The sequence below is a fragment of the Antechinus flavipes genome, chromosome 3, assembly GCF_016432865.1.
Source record: "Antechinus flavipes isolate AdamAnt ecotype Samford, QLD, Australia chromosome 3, AdamAnt_v2, whole genome shotgun sequence".
Classification (NCBI taxonomy): domain Eukaryota; kingdom Metazoa; phylum Chordata; class Mammalia; order Dasyuromorphia; family Dasyuridae; genus Antechinus; species Antechinus flavipes.
The window spans coordinates 495,227,451-495,246,042 of NC_067400.1; the positions used below are offsets into that span (position 1 = coordinate 495,227,451).

The following is an 18,592-nucleotide window of genomic DNA, read 5'->3' on the forward strand; positions in this document are numbered from 1 at the left end:
CTGAGGGATAGTGAAAAGTCAGTAACATCAATATATTTTTAAATGTCACAAAAAATCAGTAATCATAAGGAAAATCAGATTTAAAGAGAAAAATGATGCACTTGGACAAAAAGGACTTGCTGAATTTGAAACAACCAGTAGAGATGTCAAATAAGCTTCTGGATAGAACTAAGAAGAAAGATCAGGACTAGAGATGCTAACCATGTTATATCAACATGTTAATTAAAACCTTCAGAGTGAATGAGATTGCCAAGGAAGGTTATAAAGTGGGGAGGTGATTCTGCTGTCAACAATGATGAAAAAAGATCATTATCAAAGTACTTTGATTTGTGGCAAAGAATTAACAATTAAGCAAAAAATATCCTATACAGAGACTATATCTGCCAATGTATAAATTTTTCCTTCTAATAGTCCCTTGCTTCTCTGCCATGAGGAGGGAAATTCTCTGCACCTTCACTGGCTTTTCAATTATTTGTCTGCCTTTTAGTATCCTTTTCAGCTATATTGTGCTGAATGTGTACATTGTTTTTTTTGGTACTAGTTATTTTATTCTATCAGTTCATTCAGATTTTCTTAACTTTATCCTTAACTGCACAATATTTTTCCACTACATTCAAATGTCATAGTTCTTGGGATTTTTATGTCATTTCTCAATTGATGGGAATATAGTTTGTTTCTTGTTCATTATGCTGTTGCTGCTGTTATATCCAAATCTTCATGATCTAGTGCACTTATAGCACACCAAGTCCAGTACTATTCAGGGGTTCCATCTTGGGTAACATTTCTTAGTATAGTTAATAGCTTCATTGAGTTATACAAGCCCTTCCGCCATGACAAGGTAGTGATAGTTCTTTGCTACCATCAAGAGTGCTGCTATGAATATTTTGTTATAAATTTTGGAACTTTGTTTCTCTCTGTCTGTCTTGGTATACAAGCCCAGTATTAAGTAATTTGATTTGAAAACTTTAGCTAGCTACTATACTTGTATAATTCCAATTTGTTATCCAGAACAGATGAACCAATTCATAACCCTACTGAAAATATATTAATGTTCCTGGCTCCCTATAGTTAATCTGCTGTTAACTCTTCCTTTCTTTAATCATATTTTTTCTTTTCACATGGAACAAAGTGAATTATCCAGGTAAATTGTTTTGTGTTTTTCTACTATTAATCATGTAAAAACTATCTGTAATCTCTAATTCTCCTTGGAAAAATTGTTTATATCCTGTTCATATTGATTCTCCACTTATCGTGAATATCAGACACATATCTATATTTGATGCAAATATCTTCCCACTCCAGTTTTCATTTTTATTGTTTTAATTTAAATGTGCAAATCACTTTTAATTTTTTTTAACATTTTTATCATTTTTATTACTTGAAATTAAAACTTGTACAAATAAAATCAATGATGCAAGGATATGAAAGGGAAGTAAGAATCAGGTTAAAATTTGCCATATTTTTCTAACAAAGTTCTGATATTCAAACTATGTAGGGAACTATAAATATATAAGACCAAAAGCCATTCCCCTAAAGCAGAGGTTCTCAAACTTTTGTTTTCAGTACTTTATCCTATTAAAAATTATTGAGGCTCTCTCCAAAGTTATCTGGATTATATTTATAGACATTTACTATATTGGAAATAAAGACTATTTTTGAATTTGTAGACCCTCTAAAAGGGTTTCAGAGATTCCCCAGGATTCTCTAGACCATACTTTGAGAACCACTGCTAAAGAATCTTGTATTCTTGTATAGTAGAGTTGGTAATTACTGATAAGTTTCTGGCCACCCTTTTTTGGTTATAAAATACAACTTTGAATTTTATTTGGAAAGTCTCCATGAGTATGACATCTCCAATCTTGATTTCCATAGTGTATAGATTTGGTCAAATCTAGCCACTCTTCATTGCTTTATTTTCTGAACTGTTATCTCACATAGTCCATTGAAGTGGTGGAGACTAAATGTAGTGAGACGATTCTGCTGTCAACAATGATGAAAAAAAGATCAGTATCAAAATACTGGCAAACTGATTTTACATCTTTTTGTTCTCATATTTTAATCTATAAATGCTCTCAGGATGGTTTACTTAGTTTGTTTTCTGCCAAACTTTTTTATGCAGGTTAATTTTCTTTCCACAGCTTCTTACAGTTTTGTGAGGTAATTTTGGGATATCCTTTATAAAATTACAGATTCATTAAGTTGGAATGGATCTCAGACTTGAAACTTGAAACAAACTTGAAAAAGAATGTCTTCCCTAACATAGCCAACAAGTGATTGTTTAGTCTTTCTTTGATAGAGGAAAGAGCATCCAGCTAGCTCCCAAAAGCATCCCTAGACATTTGGATGTTATTTTCTTACATTGAATTTAAATATGCTTCTCTTTACCTATATCCTATAATTATGGCCTCTGAGGACAAATAGAACAAAATTTATGTTGCTTCCATCTTAGAGATTTAGATATTTTAAGAAAGCTAATATGACTCACTTGAGTCTTCTCTAAAGATATCTTAAAAGTTTCTTCCAATGATATTCACAGGCCATGATTTTCTGTTATCATCATTTTTGTTATTCTCTTCTGGATATGCTCCAGCTTGCTAATTTCTTTCTTCCAAAGAGATGTTTCTCAAAACTGAAAACTCCTCTATCTGTATTCTATCAAGAAAACAAGACTTTCCCTTGTCTAATACATTTTAAATTGCATAAACATTTGGAGCCAACAAGTTTCACTTTTTACTCACATTAAGCTTGTGAGACATAGTCATACTTCCCTTATTGGTTCTTCTAGGATTGATTTTTTTTTTTGAATCTGTAAGGAGACATTTTGTTATTCAGTTATTTCAATCATGTACAATTCTTCATCATCACATTTGGAGTTTTCATGGCAAGATACCAATGTATTTTGCTATTTCTTTCTCTAGCTCATTTTATATATGAGGAAACTTAGGCAAAAAAAGCAAGTTACTTGCAAGGGGATCGGGGGGTGTCACACAGCTAGTAAGTGTCTGAAGCCATATTTGAATACATTCCTGATTCCAGGCTGGCACTCCATCCATTGTACCATCTATTTGCCCAGATGACATTTATCCATATTCAATTTCATCCTTCTCTATTTGATTCAAAATTCTAGCCTGTTAAGATCTTTTTTGAGCCACATCCAATGTATTACTTGTATGTGATTCACAACCTTATATCAACTGCAATAACTATCCCAGCATTGATTAAAAGGAAAATCCAGCACAATAACAGAGTAAATCCTTACGATACTTTACTGGAAACCTTATTCATTTCAAGCTGACATGAAAATATTAATGACTACTCTTTGGGGCTTGCTATTCAATTAGTTTTTAATCCACTTGTTACATTTTTTTTCTTGCTCATATCCCTTCATCTTGTCTATAAAAATAATATGAAATTTTGTCAAAACTTTTACTAAAATCAAAATTAACAACATAGCACAGTAGAAATGTCACTGGCTCTGAAGTCAGAGGACAGGGTTCAAAAGTTACTTTTGATATTCACCACCTATGTGACTTTATGCAAACTCTTAATCACTCAGGGTTTCTTTCAGCTCTAAATCTGTAATCTGATGATCCAACTACTCTAGTGACCTCATCAAGAAAGGAGATTAAATTAGGTATGATGAAGCTAAGATGAGTCTTTGGGATCCCATCTATCTTTTGATTAAAGGGATAGCAATCAGCCTATTATTAATAAGTTACAGGATTTTTATAGTAATCACAATAAACCTTACTTGGTTTATATAATTAATTCCCTGCCGTTCTTTGAAAATTGGGACATCATTGATCTGCCTTTGATGAATGTGTTTATGTGTTGTTATTGCTGGATAAACTGAGGGTCATTAGCTAGGAGCCATTTTTAATTATTTTGAAGAGCTATCATGGAATAAAGAGTTGACTTGTTCTTATTGTGCATAAAGAATGTAGAGTACAAATTACAGAAAGATTATTTTACATTTAAAATTATCCAACAATAGAAAAGACTTTCTTGTGAAGTAATGAGATCTCTGTCCCTTGAAAAGTTAAGCAGGATTTAATTTTCTATCATAAAGAAACAATTCCTGAATGGGGAAGTTTAACCAAATTATCTCTTAAGATCTCTTCTATTTCTAATATTCTATAAATGTCACTAATAGTTTTTTCCTCTTAAATTTAAATAATGACTATAAATTGTAAGAAACACAGCATTTATAGGAATTCAAGGGTCTTATGTGAAGGACATGGATCAGTAACAATTCATCTGAATCTTTATGCAATTTCTTTTGCTAGATGTCTGAACTGTTGAACTCAAAACAATCAAATAACAACTGATATGTTTAAATGACTACTACACATTTTGGGGATGGAGTAGAAGGAACTAGATCTTTTGTTCATTGATATATGGAACTCCAGATAAGGAAACTCCCTCTACCAGTATATATTAGCACTTGCTATGTAATTTATAGTTTTAAAGAGGTACCTGAGACAATGAAAGAGTAAGTGATTTGCCCAGAGTATATAATAGCTTATATGTGTCAGAGGTAAGATTTGAGCTCAGGTAGTCTTTAACTCTGTGGCCAATTAACTCTCTATTCACTATGTCTCATTTAAAATAAAACTAATTTTAGGAGACATAGATGCTGCCCTACTGAAATTTTCTATGTAAAACCAATATTGATTAATGAGGAAATAGCATTTTATCCTGAAATAAAATGAGAGGTAAAAAAAAAAAAAAAAAAAAAATGGATCAACTGCCTCATGTTCACTTCATCTAGGAAGTATTTAGAGAGGATGTGGAATTTTTGGCTTTCCCTAAAGAAAGGAGATGTTTTAAAAAGATTGAGGAAAGGCTATTCCAAGCATATAAAATATCTTAGGACTTTAAAGGAAATTGCATGATATTCAGAGTATCTTTCCCTCAAAAGTAAAGTGTTAAATCACTTGTTTTTCCTTATGTTTAGAAAGTTCCTGTGTTTTTAGTTTTATAATTTTAAATATCAATATGTTTGAAAATTCTCCTTTGAATGTTCTCTTTTGTTAAACTATTATATCATAAAATCTGCTGTCATATTTGAAATCAGTTTTCTCCATAAAATAGTAAAAATAGATTATCTTCTTTGCATAATTGATGCCTTTTTCTGACATTTGTCTTAAGATTCTACCAGTGCAAGAAGAAAAATAAATCTTGAAAGCAATGAAAATAAACAAAGAGCTCTTTTAGAGCAAAGAAGACAGATTTCCAATTCCACAAGGCAGAAGTGCATTGAACAGCCACAGGTAAATATAAATAAAAATCTCCAATAAACATTGCTAAATTATGTTAATGAAATAAAACAAAATGAGATCTAATCTAATCAGCTATATCAAACCTAATATAATAATACTGCTTATCTGATTTTCAAAGCTTTATGCTGTACTAATTGTTCTTATCACAAGAACAATTTTTGTTTAACAACGTTTTCAGAACTTCATAAATGGTAATATGGAACAGAGAAAATTGACTGTAGAATTCAAAGGACTGCTTAGTTCAAATCCTGTCATTTTTTATCTGTGTACCCTGAAATAAATTTCTTAACAAGCCCTTTGGACCTCATTTCCTCAACTATAAAATGAAGAGGTTCAACTAGGTGACCTTTAAAGTCCCTTCTAGCTCCAGATTTATAATTTTATAATTACTTGTATAATATATACTAATGGTTTTTGTACAGACAACATTGCTAATTACTATGTAAGTGAAAAAAATTGATCCAATTCTTGAAGTAGGTAAAAAAAAAAATCTTAATAGTCTCTTAAGCAGTATTTCTATATTTGACATGTTTCATTTGTTTCATGACTAAAATATGTACTTGAATTTTTGATACAATTAGTCATTTTTACAGCTTCTGTGCTTTTTTCTGATGGGGTATCAGAGTTTAAAAGGTGGAAAAATTAAGTCAGCAAACTATCACTAAACCTATTCTGGAGGGGAGGGGAAGTATGTGTGTTTGTCTTTAAGTTTTATTCTTATTTTTAATAGAGACAGTGTGACCTAACAATAGAATGCTGGGCTTGGAATCATAAAGAACTGGATTCAAATCCCAATTCTAACACTGTCTTAAGGAAGATAGGAAATGGATAGAAAATGGTATTTTAGGGAATAAGTCAGAGGAGACAAGAGATAGATGAGAAGGGAAAGAACTCTGAAAATTCCAGAATTGGGATACAGAATGTCTTCCATAAGGAACAGCAAAAAATCTAGAGTTACTGGAACCTAGAGTACAAGAAAGGGGGGAGTACGTTTTTAAAACACTAGAAAGGCAGAAAGTAGAGGGAAAGGGGGATCTTTGAAGGACAAGCTTCAGTTTAAGAGGACCCATTCCAGATCTTGGAAGTTACAGGGACCCATTGGAATTTACTGAATAGGGAGAATAATAGGGTCAGACCTGCATTTTAGAAAGGTCATTTGACAGGTGATTAGAGAATATCAAAATAATAATAATAATATTTATGTAATATTTTAAGGTATATAAAGCACTTTGAAAACATCTCATTTTATCATTTTATCTTCACAATAATCCAAGAATTTGGGTATTATTAAATATATATCCATTTAACAGATGAGAAAATTGAAGCAGGCAGAGATTAAGTAACTTATCCAGGGCCACACAGCTCATATCTGTGGCATTATTTAAATTTAGGTCTCTCAATTCCAGTTCCAATGCTCTATCCAGAGCTTGAAGCAGGGAGATGAATGAGAATGCTACACAGCAGTGTCAGAGAAAAGGAGACATATAGAACTTATTTTAAAAAGAGAATTTGATAACAGATCTGATATAGGGAATTAGAGTAGCCAAGGATAACATATCCATATTATAATACCCTATGTGACATCTTGGTATTACCCTCCACAGTAATAGGAAAGTTAGGAAGAGGAAGGGTTTGGCAAGAAAAATGGATTCAGTTTTGGACATGCTAAGTTCAAGATGTCTATATCTCACCTAAGATGTCTATATCTCATCTGAGATAATCAGTCACCAATTAGAGAAACAAGTTGGTGATCAGGGCATAGACTAGAACTAGTAGAACTTGAAGATTATTAGCATAGAAATGGTAATGTAATCAATACATGGGAGCTAAGCTTTTCACTAAGCAAAAATAAGTAGATATTAGTAAAAAGGACTCAGGTCTGAGCCTGAGAAAACATCTACAATTTTGTGAAGGAGGATTGGTCAGAAAGGTAGAAAAACTCTGTGTCTGCCTGTCTGTCTCCCTATCTGTCTTTTTCTTTCCCTTCCCCTTCCCCTTCCTCTTCTTCTCCTCTTCCTCCTCCTCTTTCTTTTCCTTCTCCTCCTCGTTCTCTTCCTCCTCCTTCTCTTTCTCCTCTTCTCTCTCTCATACACACACTCACACAAAACAAGAGAAAAGATATTGAAAAGAGTAATCAATCATGTCAGAAGCTACAGAAAGTTCAAAAAGGAAAAGGACTAAGAAAAAAACCAAGAGATCATTGGTGAGGTCAGAATCCAAAAGAAAAAAAGAGACACCAATTGTAGATGGATTTAAATTCAGCTGCAAAAGGATAGATAGATAGATAGATAGATAGATAGATAGATAGATAGATAGATAGATCGATCACAGATATCGATCAAGTAAAAACTTTTTGACAGGGATGTTGGGGGATATTAGATGTTTTGTTGGAAGCAAGAAAACAGTCAGTAAACAAAACAAATTTAAAGATTAATGCAAGAGTAGAAATGATCAAGGGGCAATCTACCAGAAGAAATAGGATAAAGGGTACAGGTAGAGGAGTTAGCCTTGGCAAGCCTTGGAGCTTACTCTTTGTGTGAAAACAGGGCTGGAGCAAGTGCCAAAAAAAGACATCTGCGTGTTGTTCAATGAAGAGGAGAATAAGAGGGAAATCTCAGCAAATGACCTCAACTTTTCAGTAAAATAGAAGGTAAAGTTCTTAGCTGAGAAATTAGGGGGACTGAGAGTGATGAGGTGTTTGAAGAAGAGTGAAAAAAACTGTTAAGTCTGATAGTGAGATTAGGAAAACTAAAAGGACTGCCTTACCACAGTGAAGGCCTACTTGAGATTATGTAATATAAATTTGCAGTGAACTTTTTTTATCACAGTTTCATAATTTTCAATTAGCAGATGCGATTCCAACAACAAGAATTCCTCAGGATAAAAACCATACATTTTTCTCATATTAACATTACTCTTACTTGACTCTTCTAAAGTTTTCATTGCTAGAATAACATCATTGTAGTATCACTTATAATAGAATTCTAGTTAGAAGATTCCCAGCTGACAAAAGTTTAATGTCTAATTCCTGAAATAATGCTAAATGTATATGTTTTAATGTTTTTCAATTGAATAGAGTTGCTGGATTTTAATCCAGGTCTTTCTGACTCCAAGTTCAGTGCCCCATCCTCTATGTCACATACCTATTCATATTCTTTTCAAAGTCTTTTGTTTTAAATACATCAGAATTAAAGTAACACCTGAATTTCTCCCTCATTCAAGGCATTTTTATAATTATTTCTATTCCCCTATTCAGTTTACATATCCAATATTTAACCATTACAGTGTTGTCAGCATAGTTGCACAGAAAATATTGTTTCATTCTGGATTTTCTACTACTACCAACATAGCCCCTCGGGCAAAACAGAAAGTAAACTCTTTCTACAAAGATAAATGGATGAAGAAGGAAAAGGATCATAGTCATTAAAAAAAAATCTGCTTCTCCTTAGGCACTAGGGACTTGTCAAAAAATATCCACAGCTCTCTATTTTTCCTGGCGAGTATTTAGAGGCGGGGGAGAGGGGGAACTGGGCAAAGTGGGCAAAGTGGGGAGGAGAAAAGGGAATCCAAATTACAATTCAACAGTCAATGAAATGGGAATTTGAATTTACATGCTGGTACAAACAATCAGAATGGTGTTGCAGAAGAGTCTAAGTAATAGTAAGGGTCTCAGAAACTTATCCTCACTTTTCCTGACTAGTAAGAGTAAAGATGAGTCTTCAAATCAAGCCACTCACATTCATAATTATTTAGTATATAAGGATGGCATCTGATCAATCAGTCAATTGTCCTCACTGTGGCTTATCCATTTTTCTCCATTTTCTTCTAGATTCATCCTGTTTTCCCCTTTGGAGAGTCTAATCCACTCTTGCAAGCTTGTTGCTTGAAACTTATTTCTCCAGTTTTAAACTTTTTTGAATGCATAGTATATATTTCTATTATTCCACTTAGATTTTTTTTTTAATCTCAGTATAGCTTCTCTGCAGAAGGAGACCAAAATGACAGGTCTCATTCTTCAGATAAACCCAAATCCAATTAAGCATTGTCTATAGTGAGGACAACTGCAAGTTGCCGAGTCACAATTTGACACTCTCAACTGGATGGAATCAATCTCTAAACTGTGGGTGTCCAGAGTCAAATGGAGCAGGTTGTCTTTACAGGAGAGGCAGGAATCAAACAGAAGTTTAATTTCAAAATGAGGGAAATGGCTTGAAAGCAAAGACACATGTGCTGGAATCCCACCCCTACTAGTTGGGGTCCCAAGGAAGTATAGGGAAATCTAAATACTTACACCAGCGAGTTGTAGCCCAGATGATGAGGGATAATAACAACAATGTGACAGGTTTGATTCATAGCAGAACTTTGTGACCAGAACGTGGGTACAGCAGATGCTTGTACAAGCTCAGAGAACACCTGGTGCTGATCAAAGCATGACAATAATGATGTGATCATCTAGAGGGTGAGCACAAACAATTGTTATGCTAAATGAAAGGCACAGTTTTCTTGCTGGGCCTTAGCTCTGGAAAACAGAGTTTTTCCTAACATCTTGACAAAATAGTTGTCCTATTTCACATACCCTTATCCTGATTCTTATTTCCTATTTTTGGCATAAGTCTACCTGCTTTTATATCTTAAAGGTTAACACCATACAATTTCTAATTTTCACTAGAAACACTAACCTGTTACAGTAGAAGTAAGAGAAATTACAAAATATATAAATTGAAGAAAATTATATAAATGGAAAGACTTTAAAAGTGACTGAAACAGTAAATGAAAAGAAATCACAATATCCCCACAAGTCATTAAATCATAGATGTAGAACTGAAAAAAATTCTTTGCATTCATATAGAATATTCTCCTTTTATAGGGGGAGAAACAAACCCTCAGGAAATTTAATGCCTTGCCCAGGATACAATTAGAAAAGTTCAGAACCAGAATTTGAAGCTAAGACCTCTGACTCCAAATCCAATACTCCATGTAAATTTCTAAAAATGTCAATGAATGATTAAGAGTAATTTGCAAGTTTTATATAAAATATTTTAAACATATAGTGTCATGTATAATTCAGTTAGCTGAATTACACTGAAGAACTTAACACTGAAAAACACTAATCTTTGCAAGGGACAACATTGAAAAATTATCCATGCATATGTTTTGAAAATAAAAAGCTTTAATTTAAAAAAAAAAAAAGATATACAGAGAAAAAAATACTTGCTGAACACTAAAATATTCATTTCAACTAAACTACTGAAAATATTTATTAATATATAATTTATGTAAGTTTTACAATACAGAATAATGGTTTTTATTTTTTTTCAATTTTTACAGAATATAATATATCCTATACAACTAAGTTCAAGTGAGCCAGTACAAAGTCTGAGTGGTATTTCTCATCCTTTAGAAGGTATGCTTAAGTTTTCATATTTTCTTCCCTGATCTAGTCATAGACGTTTCACTTCTTGCTTTACATTTTTTCATTGTTAACTCTCATGCACTAATCATGTTGCTATACATTGATAAATTATTTTTAAGCTACATTGATAAGTTATTTTTAAATCTATTACTGCCTGATTTTTCCTTATTCAAGTTATTCTTACAAATTTAATTATTTCTCTGACATATTCCTGGATATTTTTGCTGCTACATCAAATTAATTGTAGTAAAATCATTCAAGAGATAGAATATGTAATTTTTATTTGATTCTTTTTTCTTTTCTATTTATAATCTTCCACATATTAATCATTATGGGAAAGATCATCTTGTTCATCTAATTTATATGCAATGTTCATCTAATTTATATGCAATCTCAAGATCAAAGGATAAAATAAAATGTATTTTATCCCAACCATACTGAATAATTTAATTTTTGTTTTATGCAAGAATCATTTCAAAAACTTTCATTGCCTCAGTGTCATTATTATGACTATCAGTTATAGTAAAATCCCAGTTAAAAGCTTGCCAGCTGATAAGGATTTTATGCCTAATTCATAAAATAATATGTTTTAGTCTTTTCAACTGGGAAAAAAAATATCATCCTATTAATGTTTTGCATAACATCTCTAGTTTCAGAAAGTACTGCCCAATTTTTGATGGCTGAAAATTTAGTGAAATCATCAGTTCCTGAGGATACAATTCTAACTGCCATGAAATCCACGCAGCCATACAAACCAATTCTTCCTTTACATAAGACACAACGATTAAATATTGGTGCACTGTCTTTTGAAGAACAGAAGATCATAGAGTCACTTAATGACCTCAATCAAAGATTACATTGTAAGCATTTGAATAGTTTTGCTGTATTTAACACAATACTGAATATTTTGGTAATTTCAATAACCTTTTATTAAAATCCTATTTCAGTGCCCTAGTGTGGCATGTTGATAACTCTGTACTCTCAAAAGGCTATGTCATTGATATTAAATGATGATAGTTCCTACCAAGCTCTAACAGCTTCAAGGACTAACCTAAAAGTAGACTGCATCTCTTATCCCAGGACTAGCTTAGCTAAATTCAGTGAAAAGGGGACTTTTCATCAGGAGGCTGATCAACAGGCAATACATTTTTTGACCAGAGAAAATCAGGAGGTTGAGAAAGGATTGGGATCTGTATCATTAGAAGGGAGAACAGTCTATTACAATGAAATCACAGATCTTTTGAAGTAAGTTATGTTATTAGCAAGTTATTTTAGTAGCCTAAAAATCAGAATTATCATGTCTTCGAATGAAAAGAGATTTTGGGACTAACTACTAGGAGATTATTTCAAGAACATAGTTTTTAGAATCTTAATTTTTAAATGCATGAAACAATAGGTAGCAAAGAGAACTTATTTCTATGATCTTAAGAAAAACATATAGTATGAAATAATGTTATTGAAAAATCCAGATGAAAAATTCAATCTTTCATCAGGATAGTGTTTTTGTTTGTTTGTTTTTGTTTCTTGACACTGACCATTTGACTATTTGAAAATATCTGGATGACTAACTGAATTTTTCACTTTTTGTCCAGATATTTGGTATTATATAGATACAACCTAAAAGTCAGAAGGCCTCTGTTTTTTCCTGGCTCTACCACTAATCCATTCCATCACCTTGAGAATATTACTTCAACTTTGTGTGCCTCAGCAACAAAACAGGAATAACAGAACCTGCTCTTATCTTCTTGATAGTGATTCTCCTAGGGTAAAAGGCACTTTATAAAAATTTAATATTTATAAATAGCTTGTTATTATCAAAACACTCAAGTAATCATTATTTTCTAATTTAATTTGTATGTATTTTAATCAACTTGTCTGTATTATCTAATGTTATACATATATGATGCTTTACAACTAAAAATAACTTTCATTATCTTACATTATCTTATTTTGTCCCTTAGATACCTCACAACTAATTGACATTACAATTACAGGAATCCACATTTGCAATTTTCCATGAACATAAAAGCAAATTAAGTATATAGAAACATTCTCCATTTAAAGTATTATTGACACCCATAGGAATTTGTAACATATTTTTACTGTGATTCATGTATCTATTTTAATAAATATTATTAGTATATATTACCACAGTAATTTTTTATTATGTAACTTTTTTAGACGTCCAAGAAGCCATTTGCAAAAACCCATCTATCAAAAGTATTTTACAAATAGCATCACCTCTGGTAAGTATTGAAATTAACTATTTTTATTTGTTTTCATGTAGGAAAAAAAAAAAACTTGCTCTTATCTAAGCCTCTCCCATATTTACTGACTAATTAATTTTTAGAGATGACAATCCTCCCCTTACCCATACATAATAATGCTTCTCATGGGAACTCAGAATTTGAAGAGAAAGTATTGACTTTAGATCATCTAGTCCAACCAATTGATCAGATAAATGAAGACATGAAGCCCTAGAAAAGGTTAGGTCACACAGGTAGTAATGAGCAAAACCAAGAGGATTCTAAAACCAGGGTTCTGTTCTCTACACCATGCTTATATATCTTGCTTTCAAAATATAAGAGCATTTCATTAGAATAAATGGATGCCCTGATATAATGAAGAAGCTGGCATACTTTTACATCTAGACTATTTCAATAATAAAACTTTATGGGAGCACATGCAAAGACAAGAATATCAGTCTTTATGGTAAGGTAAGTGCTTAGCTACATCAAGAATTGAGTTTTCAGTGATAGTTATGTCTACTTCTCTCATGTTCTTTCTGGAATTCAACATCCCAAAGTCATCATTTGGTAATTCCTCAGTTATTAATTACCAAATGCATGCTTAATCCCATAGATAATTCCTCATGAATTAGAATGATCACCAGCTTTGAGTTTATTGAAAAAGTTCCCACTAACTAACTTCTAGCAGAAAAAATACATGGGGTGTCAATCATCAATTGTTTTAAGTCATTTCTCAATAGCCAATAATTTACAAAGCTTATAATCGTTTTGGAAATTTTTAGTATATTCAGCAGCATGTATTAAAGGTCTACTATGTACAGAGGAGTCTTTTAGGAACCAAAGTGAATAAAACATAGTCTCTGTCTTCAAATAGTTTATACAGTAAGAGAGAAATGTATATGCACAGAACACAGATAATTTAAAAAATAATAATCATTTTGATAAATTTTACCAATTGTGAGCAAACTGCTCACATATAGGAATACAAAAAAGTAATGTGTCTATGACTGGGGTCATTCAATCAGCATGCATTTATTAAACATGCTTAATAATCAATTGCTTAATACTATATTAAGTATAGTATTAATACTATATTAAGTATAGTATTAATACTATACTTGGCTGTAATAGGCACTGTGCTAAGAACTTGAGACACAAAAGAAAAAATGAATACAATTTCTGCCCTCAAGGATTTTACATTCCAGTAGAAAAGATAATACATATAAATCAAAACATACAAAGATAAATACAGAGTAGATAAAAGATAACCTTAGAAGAAGTGACAGTAGAAATTGGGAAAACTAGAAAAGGCGTCTTAAAGGTAGCCAAAGATTCTAAATTGGGAGGGAGAACATTCCATTCATGGAGAAAGCTGAATAAAGTTTTCTTGAAGACTGTCTGATATGGAGAAGACAAGATTTAAAGAGATAATGGTTTTAAATGTGTTATTGGGTTTTTTTTTTCCCCAGGGCTAAGCAAAACAAGCATAATCTTCCTTATGGCAATCTGCCATCATATCTCTGCATTTCAAGGCTTATTCTTCCCAATTCCAACCATTTCTCTACTTGTCTCTTCATGAGCAATCATATTCGAGTCCTACTTTCTTCTGTCTTTTCTTCTGTCATTTATAGCCAGGATGAATGACATAACTTCATTTTCTTTAGTGGATGAATGACATAACTTCATTTTCTTTAGTAAAGTGTTCAGTGACTGATCACTGAACAAAAATCACACATTTAGAGTACTGACAGCTAAATTAATTTATAAAAATTAATTTAATAAAATTTTAATTTTATAAAATCTGTATGATCCTTAATACCATTGATCCAGAACGTGGAAGGAAGTTGCACAAGATTAAGTGATATTTTCTATTTTCTTTTTTTCATAGGTTACTTTGTAAGCCATTTCATACTTAGCAAAACTGGTCCTCAGAAGGCAGAGTGAGTCTTGTTGCTGGGACAGTACTCAGAGCTTTTCAAGCATGGTAGAATGTGGAATTTGTACTTTTCTAGCATAGCTTTCAAGGATTTAAGGTTACCTCTATATACCACAAGGCATCAGAGTAAAAAGAGAAGTGAAATGAGAGTTGAGTAATTTTGCACTAAGAAGAAATATTAACATTCCACTTATTCCACTTACCATTAACATAACTTTTAAAAATTCCAGATACTACCGTGAAACTGAGTCCAGTGAAAACTGAGCACTGGAACTAGATTGAGGAAAACCTGAATTCAAATCCAGCCTAAACCTGCTAGCAGTGTGACCTTATGAGATAATATTTGTAAAGTACTAAGCACAGTATCTGGTATATAGTAGGTACTTACTAAAATGTTCATTCCCTTCCTTTCCCTGCTCTCTTTAAGTAAGATTTTCTAATATCTCCTTTATAGTACAAGAAATTATACATTCTTGTATATTTATGTATGTATATTTATGGCTATCTCTTTCCTAGAATTTAAAGAAAAAAAACATCATTCTTTCCTACTTTCCTTTATAAAGAATTAATATTAATTCTAGAAGCTAAAACTAATGAAAAGAAATTTTACAATCTCTTGAGAATTGATAAATGTATTGAAAGAGGCAGGTGGGTAGTACAATGGATAGAGCATCAGCCCTAGAGTCAGAAAAGATCTGAGTTCAAATTTGGTCTCAGACAGTTGACACTGATTGCCTCATAAAAACAAAAATAGAAATTGTATAAAAAGTACTTCATTGCCCCCCCCCAAATAATTGTTTTGACAATCTAATTAAATACCTGATATTTTTCTCCTTAGTTCCCTTTATTCCCATTAATGAATCTCAATTCAAATCAATCTGATAGCTGTCTTCTTAAAAAAAATCGTTGTACTTTTTCTGCCTCTAATTTTGCTCATAAAATTCCACCTAGCCTATGATGGCCTTTGAGCTTATAATATGATAATAGCTTATATTTATAAAGCATGCAAATATTTACAAAGTATTTTCCTCACAACAGTCCTTTGATATGAGTAACCTAAATGTTATCCTCAATTTATGTCAGGAAAAAGAGACTTAAGAAATTATGTGTAAATTTCATTTATGTGTCATTTCAAAATTTACAAAGCTCTTCACATCTACTACCCTTTTTATCCTCATGATAAACCTTCTAAGGTAGATAAATAGATCAAGCATAATTTATTCCAATTTCATAGATAACTAGATTTCAACCTCATGTTATCCTTATAGACAAGATAGAGATAAATGTGGACTGAATGAAACAGAACTAATCAAATAATCAAAACAAATAGTGTTCATTATTAGATGTCAGCTTGGATGAAATCTAGTAGATAGCCTCAAAGGGCTTGTCCTTACTCTTGTGCTGTTTTATGATATTTTAAAATGACATGAATAAAGACAGCCCACATAATGAATAAAAGTGCTAGAGTTAGAATCAGGAAAACCTGGTTCAAATTATGTCTTTCAAGATAGTTTCTAATTATTGGTAGATGTCATGCTTAGGCAGATTATAGCTGACACAATTGCAAGGGGAAGGATAGCTAATAATATTAGTTAAGATAAGACAATTGTGAAATCTATTAAGATTCAAAAGTTTAAGTTTAGGGGGGAAAAAAAGTCACACAAGTCCCAAAGTCCCAGATAGGGGAGTCATGGCTAAATAGCTGGGGTTTACCATATGGGAATCAAAAGAGAAGATTTAAGAGAAACTTGATTATTTCAGGAATTGGCAAGCTGTCATCAAGGTTTAGATTTGTTCTTCTTAGAAGTGGAATTCACAATGGGTAAAAGTTGCCGAGATGCAAATGTAGGCTTCACATCAGGAAAAACTTCCTAATACCTGGAGCTAACCAAAAGTAGAATGAATTCCGAGGTCATTCTGGATTTCTCCTTTAAGTAAAACTGCAGAAATCCTTCCCTGTTGTAGAAAAGGGGGGATCATTTTCACTGAACTAAACCCTGGAAATGATGATCTGATTTTTCCTTCCAATTCTAACATTCTGTGACATGAAAGTACTTAAGTCACATTATCCAAAATTATTTGACTCTTAAATACAAGAGCTAAATTGAACTCAAGAAGTCTCTTGAATCAAGGTTCTCAAGCTCTCTCTAGCTTAATTCATTAATTGGTTCAAATTTTGACTAGAGCAAAATAATTTTGATATTCCTTGTAATATTTAATGTCAATGTAATACAAGCTCTGACAAGGCTTAATAAGCAGGAAAGGCTTCAAATATAGGTCCTATTGATAAACTGTAGTTCAGGTATTTAAAGATCAGTATGGATTGAGAAAAATTCATCACCTTTTCTCCCAAGGCAGTTCATTCCTCTTTTGATCACCTCTAATTGTTAGGAATGTCTTTTTTTTTTTTTTTTTTTTTTTTTTTAAGTTGTGGCAAGCTTAAATATATCTCCATACCACTTCCACTCTTTGCTCCTATTCTGCAGCCTTCCCAGGGCCAAGCAAAACAAGTGAATCATTTTTTTACACATGATAGCCCTTCAAATACTCAAGGACATGTAGCATGGCTTCCCTGTCTTCAGTTTTCCTTGCCTAACACTTCTAGTTTCTACAAGGGCTGCTCATATGGCTTGATCTCAAGGATTGTCACTATCTTGGTCACTCACCCTCCTCTAAAAACTCAAATATGTCCTTTTTAAAATAGAACAGAACTCAAAATGTGGTCTGACCAAGACATAATACAATGACACTTTAAGCTTCTTATATCTCATTGTTGATTATCTATTATCTTTTTTTCAGATTAACAGCTATCTAGCCATACATCACGTATTTTGTACTTGTGTTGACTTTTAGAAGCACAGCATAAGATTTCATATTTTATCTCCATTAAATCTCATTAGAATATGTCCAATGCTCTAACCTGTTAAGATCTCCTTGGATATTGACTCTGTTATAATGTTAGCTATCCCTCCTGGCTTTATGTCATCTGCACATTTGAAAAATTCAACAATATTCTTTTATCTGAATTACTGACAAAATTTCAACAGCAGAGGTCCAAAAGACAGGTCCTCGGGGTACTCAACTAAATTTAATAATTTAATAGCCTACATTTAAATAGCACTACAAAGTTTATATAATACTTTATATCCAGATTATCCTCTGGAAGGTAATAGGTGCTCTTAACAGCCTTAGTATGATGAGTCTAAGGTAGACAGAAATCAAATGAATTGCTTTGAGGCAAGGTCAAGAACTGTATCTACTACACCTTCTAGTCCTATAAAGACATCCTCCTAAACTGACAGTGAGTCGTTATTAATAATTTCAAAGATTAGGAAATTGAGAAATTCTAGGTTGCCCCTAAAAAAGACTGCCATCTTAATATATTGACTACCACCTAAACAAAAATGGGACATGTAAGCTAGAAGATCTTAAAGCATTTGTTTTCAGCTTTAGAGAAATAGGGCATAATGTCTACATCATTGCTTTAGAATTTATCACATTCTTTTCTTTTGCATTGTTATATTTTCATGTTCATTATTTCTGAATATAAACACCTTGAAGGCAGAAATTGTTTTATATGGCTGTGTATACCCTACTGTACATAGAAGACTCATATACATGATAAATATTTTGCTAATGATTAGTGGAATATTATCTTTGATAAATGTTCTGTTGAACTTCAAATGTTTTCTATCCTATAAAAATACTGCTT

General features: G+C 32.2%; 1 protein-coding gene across 7 annotated transcripts in view; it reads left to right on the forward strand.

Moving 5' to 3' along the window:
• Positions 1–18,592, forward strand: part of CEP126 (centrosomal protein 126) — a 108,778-nt gene that overhangs the window by 60,566 nt on the left and 29,620 nt on the right. For 4 of the 7 annotated variants that reach the window (XM_051986855.1, XM_051986856.1, XM_051986854.1 and 1 more), the window contains 4 exons: positions 5,152–5,273; positions 10,611–10,686; positions 11,346–11,555; positions 12,877–12,941. In XM_051986855.1, the coding sequence (XP_051842815.1) occupies positions 5,152–5,273; positions 10,611–10,686; positions 11,346–11,555; positions 12,877–12,941 (473 nt within the window). Of the gene's footprint in view, positions 1–5,151; positions 5,274–7,828; positions 7,942–10,610; positions 10,687–11,345; positions 11,556–12,287; positions 12,461–12,876; positions 12,942–18,592 lie in introns of those variants that run through there. The other 3 variants (XR_007952109.1, XR_007952108.1, XM_051986857.1) reach the window with 2 other exon arrangements.